The 8,142-nt window shown below is 62.1% G+C and overlaps 1 protein-coding gene across 1 annotated transcript; it reads left to right on the top strand.

Annotated features, from left to right (window-relative positions):
• Positions 1–3,192: 3,192 nt before the first annotated feature.
• On the top strand, positions 3,193–5,442 carry FBXO39 (F-box protein 39). The gene is made up of 3 exons (XM_034989795.1): positions 3,193–4,218; positions 4,895–5,071; positions 5,314–5,442. The coding sequence occupies exons 1-3, from the start codon at positions 3,193–3,195 to the stop codon at positions 5,440–5,442; spliced, it is 1,332 nt and encodes a 443-aa protein (XP_034845686.1).
• Positions 5,443–8,142: the final 2,700 nt, after the last annotated feature.

The following is an 8,142-nucleotide window of genomic DNA, read 5'->3' as shown; positions in this document are numbered from 1 at the left end:
GACCCTGGCCTCTGACCCCTCCCCAGCTCCCCCCGCCCTGTCAGCTGTACCCCCACTCCCTCTGGTGCCCGAACCTACCCCTCCCCATCCCCAGCGACCCCCCCCACGGACCCCTGGATCCTGGACACCCGGACCCCGGGCTCCAGTCACCCCCCACCCCAACCCCCAGCGCCCTGCCATGCCCGAACCTCCCCTCCCATCTCCAGACACTCGCGTGCGCGCGCACACCTGAGCGCAGATCCTTCATGGGCCCCCGGCCCCCCGGCCCCCCATCGTCCTGGGACCCCGGGACCAGGTCCTCCGACACCCCGGCTCCTCCGCCCTCCGCCCCGGCCCGCGAGGCTCCGGGACACCCCGCGCCGGGCGGTCCTGCCCTCTCCACGCACGGTCGCCGGCTCTGACGCCCCCAGGTTTGGGCCAGGCGCCCCGCACCCCGGGGGGCGGGGGACGAGCGGAGGCCCGCGGAGGGCGGCGGGCGGCGGGCGGCGCGTCACAAAGGCGGCCGCCCTCGGCGCTCATCCCCCGCGAGGGCGGGCGTCCCGGCGGGCGCGGAGTCGGCGTCCGAGCGCAGGAGGCGCGCGCGGAGCAGGCAGGCGGCTCGCGGTCCCCGCGGCCCAGACGGGGCGCAGCGAGCGGGGCGCGGCGAGCGGGTAACGGGCCCCTCCGCCTCCTCCTGGAAGCAAGCGTCCCCGGGCACCTCCGGGCCGAGGGTGGTGGGACTTGCTTAGCTTTCCTTCCCGGGTTGGCAGCTCTGGGGCAGGTGGACAGCACTGGGCCTGAGCGCCCTTGCGGTGGGTTCGAACCCCACTTCCGCACTTAGTAGGGCGTTTGCTGGGAGCCCTCCTCAGCTTCCCCTGTTTCCCCATTTGTAAACCGGGTGTGCCCACCCCTCCCATACAGGGATCCTGCAGAATGCCTTGGCATCAACTTACTCCGGGCTGCGAACCCTGGTACAGCATCTGCTATGTGCCAGGCGCTGTTCTGGCACCTTCCACGTATGCGGCTCATTTAACCCTGCCAACACTGAGAGGCGTACCATTTTCATCCCTGGTTTGCGATGTGGGGTCTGAGGCACAAGGAAAATTACCTTGCCTAAGGTCATCCACAGCGACTGACAGCCGGGGTCCAGCCCGCTAAGCTCCCGGGCCTCTGGCTGGCCAGCAGGTTTAGGTGGGGAGGGGAGACGTTGCCAGTAAGGACAGGGACTTGTGGACCGCTTGCCACTGCTTTTCCAGCCTACCAGATATGTTCTTGGGACACCCCCCGTGGCTTAGCGTGTCCCATGATTCCTCTGACCAGTGACTGCCGGGCAAAGGCTTCTGTTGAGCTTGGGAACTGGTTTGGCTCTTCATGCTAAGCGCTGAGGGGCCCCTGGCCGCCGGCAGCTTCTGTGGATGAAGCAACAACCCTACCTCTTCCTTTGTTACGTATGAAAGGGCCGCTCAGAAGAAGAGTGTCTCAGGGGTGACACAGGCTGGGACGAAGATTACCCTGAGGGACGGATGTGGGCGCGAGGGGAAGGCGAAGGTGGCAGGGCGGGCAGTGGCTCTGGGACCCCCGTGGACGCCGTGACCTGGATGGGGGCAGGCTGCCGCCACAGCCCACGGGGAAGGCTGTCTGGATCTGGAGATGGGAGAGGCCCCTGGAGGCGTGGAGGGAAAGTGTGGGATGATGAGGGCAAGGCACCAGCGAAGACCCCAAAGGACCACCCCCGCCCACCACACAGGAGCTTGGGGGCACTCGGGCCGCTGTGGTGGTGTGGGAGCTGGGGGCGTCTGGGGGTCCGTCACAGGGAGAGCGGCCAGGAGGCAGGCATGGAGGGCAACATGACGATGCTCACCAGCATCAAGCACACATTTGGCAAGCACAGGCACAGACCCACATCAGACACGTCAGAACAGGTCAGTGCGTGTGACGAGGACAGCAGTGCGGACGAGGACACCAGTGTGGACGAGGACAGCAGTGCGGACGAGGACAGCAGTGCGGACGAGGACAGCAGTGTGACGAGGACAGCAGTGCGGACGAGGACATCAAAGGAGTAAAACAAAGAGTGCTCTTGCACAAATGTCCGTCCTGAACTGAGAACTATGCTTAACATGTCCCTCAGCCCGAGACCTGTCACCAACCTGCTGTGTGACCATAGGCAAGCCCCTTCACCTCTCTGGGCCTCAGTTCCCGTCTGTAAAGAAATAATTCTCAGAGGTCCTCCAGCCCTGCGTTTTTATGCGCTACAGTAATCGTGGGCCACTTGGTAACGTAGCCACTGAAAGCGTTATGGAGTGGTAGGGCTTGCACCTTGAAGACGGGGGGCTTTGGAAGTGGTAAAGGGAAGAAGGAGAGTTTTCAGGCGGGGAAACACTGAAAGCAGAAGGTCACGAAGACTTCGGCAGATGGCTATAGAAAGTCCAAGGGCTCGGCGCATCAGGCGGCTGTTGGCCTGGCTGTGCCCCGGCCTCCCTAGCCTGGTAGGGGGACCACGTGCAATCCAGCAGCCAGCTCAGAGACCTTCCAGTGCTCCCCGCCTCGTTATCCAGCTTCCAAATCGTGTCCTGCGAAAAACCCACAAACCCACCCATTCCTGCAGTCTCGCTGCCCTAGCCCCAGGCTCGGAGCCTGAACTCTGCTCTGGGCCATCCTTCTTCCTCCTCCCTGGAGGGCCCTTTCTGTACCTCAAGACTGACCGCATCGCTTCCGGACAGGTTGACCTTGCCTGGCCCAGTGCCTCGGTTCCTCCTCTACCACCACCAGGCCAAGCTGGTCGGCCTCGCAGCTCCTACTCACCCTGCAAAGCCCCACTCGGGTACCACCTCCTCTGAGCAACCCCGTCTACTTCCTCCTTCCCCAGACAGAATTAGCCAGCCCCCGTTTGTGCCCCCTGCACCGCGATCATGCCCGAGCCTTCTCGCTTCTCCCGCTGTGCTGTAACTGAGTCCTGGGTGCGATCCCGGGAGGCCCCCAAGGACCGAGTCTTTGCAGGTGTTTCCCTGCAAGGCAGATCCATGACTGTCCCCGCCTGCGCCGGCCCAGGGCCTGCTACCCACGCGGAGTGTCGAGTTCACTCGGCTGGCTCTAATTTCCGTTTAGTAAATAATGGTTCTTCCTTTCTATTCCCCACAGAAAACGAGGGGTTGCTTTTCTTCATTTTTGGAAGCCCTGCCGACCACACAGCTGCTCTGGACATCCGGTTCCTCGATGGACGAAGACAGCCAACCGATCCAGCCCCAAGACCAGAGCTGCTGGGCCAGTCTGCCCGATGTGTGCCTGCGTCGTGTTTTCTGGTGGCTGGGAGACAGGGACCGGTCCAGAGCCGCCCTGGTCTGCAGAAAGTGGAACCAGATGATGTTCTCGGCTGACCTCTGGCGATACAGGACCATCACGTTCAGTGGGAGGCCCTCCAGGGTACACGCGTCCGAGTTCGAGTCAGCGCTTTGGTACGTCAAGAAGTTTGGTCGTTATCTGGAGCACCTGGAGATCAAATTTCTGAACCCTTACAATGCCGTTCTGACCAAGAAGTTCCAGGTCACCATGCGAGGCCTCCTGTCGTGTCTGGGCAAGAGCAACAACCGTCTGAAATCTCTGTCCGTCCAGCACCTGGAGCTGGACCGCCTGGTCTGGAGGAACAGCATCCGGAGCTCCTTCATCAAAAGCTTGAGCTTCTTCTTAAAGAAAGTGGGCAAGCACCTGGACCACCTCAACCTGAAGGGGGCCCGGCTGACCGTGGAGCAGGGCTGCGTGGTGCTCAACTCCCTGAGCTACTTGCGAAGCGAGAGCACGGTGTCGCAGCTCAACATCGAGGACTACTTCAGCCACCACCTGGCCGTGTACAGCAGTGCCCAGTTCAACAGGACCATGGCCACGTTCCACAGCCTGGCGTCCCTGACGCTCAACTACAACTGCATCTCAGACGAGCTGCTCGAGAACCTGTGTGAGAACAACGCTGGGACCCTCTGGACCATGAACATCAAATGCCACATCCACGACCCCCACGGGCAGGTCATCTGGGGCATGTCCTGGGCCAAGCTGGCCAGGCACGCCACCAACCTGAAGGTGAACTTCTTCTTTGAGCGGGTCATGAAGTATGAGCGCCTGGTCCGGATCCTCTTGCAGGAGATCCCGGTCCGGAGCCTCAGCCTGAGGAGCTGCTACTTCAGTGACCCCGACTGGTCGATGAGGCCCACGCTCACGGATCTCCTGCCCACCTTCCGGCACACTCTGCAGGTGGGTGGGGCCCGAGGGCTGGGAGGCTGGTGGGGAGGGGCCGCCGCTCAGGTCACCGGCTTCCCCAGGGGAGAGGCTCCCGGCAGGGCCGGCACGCACTGGGTCCACCTGAGGTTCTGGGAAATGCTACCAGGCTAAAAGAGCAGCGTCCCCTGGCCCCCCAGGGTCACGGCGGGTGACGGCAGCTCACGTCTCCGCGTGGAACACAGGGAGTCTCTGGTTGGCTGCCAACCAAGGAAAGCCCCTATGTGCCCCCTCTGAGCAAGAAGGGGCCTCCACGGGGGACAGCAGGCCCCCCCACCTCCCAGCAGCACAGGAAACAGTGAGTCCAAACCAGATAGACGGAGTCACTGAGGAGCGCCGAGGGGTGGGCCAGCTTCCCCATCTATAAAATCAGGATCGTTTTGTCCCTCCCAAGGGCCGCACAGAAGGCTGGGGGATTGATATCCGTTGCTACAAACACCACCAGCAGGGGGCTCGAGGGGCGGTGGCTGGCCAGGTGCCCGGCCTCTGAACCCCAGACGCATCTTGCCAAGTTGGATGGAGTCACCCGCGTGTCCCCGTCTCTTCCCTGCGGCCCGGGGACCACCGTCAGCCGGGCCATGGGGCTGCAGCAGAACGACCCAGCCGGTCCCAGCATCTCCGCCCACCCGTCTCCCCTCTGGTGCTTTTCCAGAAACTGACGTTCGAGTTCAACAACAACCACGAGTCCCTGGATGAGGAGCTGCACCTCCTGGTCTTGTCCTGCAGGAAGCTGTTCTACTTCAAGATCTGGGCTTTCCTGGACGTCAAGTTTGTGGAGCGGATCCTGAAGAGCCAGGAGGAAGGGCAGTGTTCCCTGCGCACTCTCAAGGTAGGGCCCCCGGCTCCCGGGCCTAGCACAGGCGGCGGGTGGTGCGTCTGCTCCCGCCAGGGTCAGGCGTGCGGCCGGGCGGCGCGTCCCCCTCGTGTGTGCCCCGGGGGTTCGCTTCACGGGAGGGAACCTGGAGCTCCCTTCCTCAGCGGCTGGGCTTGGGCCGGCCGCGCGTGTCCCGGGCTGGGATGGGCGCGGTGCCGCGAGGCGCAGCCCCACCGCGTGCGCTCTCTGTGCTGCAGGTGAGAATTTACACAAACAGGTACGAGACCAATGACGAGGACAGGACGCTGCGCGAGATCCACAGGAAGTACAGAAAGCTCATCGACGCGGAGCTCAACTACTTCGTCATCGCGTACCCCATGATGTAGCGAGGCTCTGCGAGGCGCCCCACCCCTCCCCCTTCCTCCTGGCTCCGTTTTGCCAGTTCCACCCCAGCTGACGCCCCGAGGCTGGGACCGCTGGTGGTGGGACCTTAAAGTGCTATCTTTACCAACAACCCAGGGCTGGTCTCTCCTCTGTCCTGTGGCTTCGCTTTTTCACAGCCTCCCTCAGGCACTCGGAGTCGTCCCTCACCACCTCACTCCCAGCACACAGCTGGGGGCAAATGCCCGGTGTCCCTGGGGACCCGCGGGAGCCCCCGGCACTGGTGCTGGCCGCCCACTCCACTCCCAGATGGAGTGTGTCCGCAAGTCCTCCAAGAGGCGGGGACGTTCCTGCTTGTCCACGCAGCCTGCTCCGAGCCGGGAGGAGCTCCTGACTCCCGTGTGGTGGTCTCCCACGTATGTCTTGTTGTTAAAAAAGTTTGCCCCGTGGACCCCCTGACCACAGGTCTGGAGGACACGGAGACTCCCCCGACCGGGGAGCGGCAGGCAGCAGGACCCAGCGCAGGCGGATCCTCTGGGAAAATGCCGCGCACACGGGGTCCGTGAACCCAGTGGTAGATGGAGACAGCCACGGACCTGTGACCTCCGTGGGCCACAGCCTCCTGTTCACGCCCGTCCTTTTCCCACGTGCCGCGCCCGGCTGCGGGTCTGCAAAGAGCACCAGGTTCTGGGGGGAGACACGCAGAACTTCGGCATGACCTTGACCCCGTTGATGAGCAGGACGTGCATTCTGCCGCCCTCGTGCCTCCTCCAGGCTGCTGGGGGGAGGGGAAGCAGCCCTGGGGACAGAAGGGGGCCGCCTCCTCTGAATTTCCAGCCGGGTAAGGAAAGGGGGACCATGGTTCCCGGAGGTGCTACACCATTACCGACAGGCAAAGTTACAACCAAAGGGCAGCAGTTCTTGTTTTTGAAAAGACTCTCAGAGAGGGGCCTTCGACTCCGGGCTGAAGGGTCCTGAAACCACGCTGATTGCTGTGACCCCGAGTTCTGTGCCCCATTCAGGCCTTAGCTGCTAAGGTCCCTAACACACAAATAAAGCTGGGATGGGGTCCCGGACACTGAACCTAAGTGTCAACGGCCACATTTGTCCCTTGGGTGCGTATCGGCCTCCCTGGGAGCCAGCTTCTCTGTTGCACGTGGAGAAGGGACCGCACGCCCCACGGAGCCTGCCTCAGGGAATGGTGATTTAATACATGTTCCTCCGTACATAAGCCTGCCCCTGGGTGTTCCCCAGATGGTGGCTTTTGTGGTGTTTAATGAGGAAACAGCCTCAGAAAAGGGGGCGGCTTTCCGGGGGTCACGCAGGTCCCTGGTTCAGCACCGGGACTCTCCTCCCGCCCCAGCACTGATGCGGCATGCTCCATGTGTGCGGGGTGTGGGGCACAGCCTCCCTGAATCCCCACAACGGCTCTGGCAGGTGGAGACTGTCCCCCCTCTTCCAGCGCTAAGAAAACGGGGCTTAGCAAGGCAAACCCGCCCAAGGTCAGTCATTCGGGAAGTGCGAGAAGCGTGTCAAAGCCACCCCGAGTCCACGGCCATTCTCTTAATGACCGCTGACCGCCTCCCACGGCAAGGAGATTGGGAGTCGGTTCTGCAAGTGTGTGAAGTGCAAGAGCGCTTGGAAGAATCGTGAAAACCTCCATTCACTATGTTTCGCTTAGAAATGCAGTGTGAGACGGAGTTCTCAAGAACCAAGCTTTCTGAGTTAAACAGATGTGAATACAACCTTTATGACCTTGTTAGAAAGACAGATGTCACTGTCCCAGAAAAAATGTCACCCAGTGGAACCTGATAGAAACAATCTTTCTTAAACACAAACACCCCTCTTGGTGGGTGCCTCCCCTTCCTGCCTCCCGCCAGACACGCCCCAGAGAGGGCGCTCACGGAAACTTCCGCTCACTGGCCGAGCATCACGGTGTGAGAAATCTGCCCGGCTTCCCTGGGTGGTGCTTGGATAATTCATCTGGCTCCCATTCCTCCACATTTGGAAAAGTACAGGTTGGAAAAAACCCAGCCTGGGCCCAAACCCACCCACTCGGACTGAAGACCTTGTCGAGGTGATTCCACCTTTGTTTGCGGCAACTCACTTCAAAGTCCTGTTTTGTCTTGGCCCATCTCACAAGCGATAAGACATGTCCTTTAAGCAGCAAGAACACGCCCCAATGTCACGGACACCACACACAACTGATGCGGCCAAGCCTACTGTGTCCCCTCAGACCACAGGCTTGCTAGCCAGGCTTCATTTGTCTTCTCAGTGGGGCAGCTGAAGCTCTGGGAGGCGGACGAACCTGTCGGGGCCACACCCCAGGCAGATCCGAACCAGGGGGAGCCACCGAGCCCCCCCAGAGCTGTGTCCACACAAGGGTTTCCCACAGAGTCCTCACGCCCTGCTGGCCTCATCCCCAGGGACAGGCCCCATAATCCCGCACAATCCCACAATCAGCACAAACTCGGAACTGTCTTCTAAGCTGGGGAGGGGCACTGGGAGCCCTCCAAGCTAGAGCAGAAGAGCACCCAGCGACATCCCCAGGTCGTCGGCCTGAGAGGGCTGCATACTTGCTCAGCACCCGGAGGTGACGCCCAGCACACGGGAGGTGACACTCAGCACCTGGAGGGGACGCTCAGCACACGGGAGGGGACGCTCAGCACCCGGAGGTGACGCTCAGCACACGGGAGGGGACGCTC

Source organism: Mirounga leonina, unplaced genomic scaffold (assembly GCF_011800145.1).
Source record: "Mirounga leonina isolate KUSES-001 unplaced genomic scaffold, KU_Mleo_1.0 Mir_488, whole genome shotgun sequence".
In the NCBI taxonomy this organism is placed as follows: Eukaryota; Metazoa; Chordata; class Mammalia; order Carnivora; family Phocidae; genus Mirounga; species Mirounga leonina.
This window is presented reverse-complemented; position numbering and strand designations above follow the sequence as displayed.

Coding starts and splice junctions, on each gene's coding strand:
- FBXO39 (XM_034989795.1), top strand. CDS start 3,193: ATGGACGAAGACAGCCAACCGATCCAGCCCCAAGACCAGAGCTGCTGG. Junction 4,219..4,894: donor CCTTCCGGCACACTCTGCAG/GTGGGTGGGGCC, acceptor GTGCTTTTCCAG/AAACTGACGTTCGAGTTCAA. Junction 5,072..5,313: donor GTTCCCTGCGCACTCTCAAG/GTAGGGCCCCCG, acceptor TCTGTGCTGCAG/GTGAGAATTTACACAAACAG.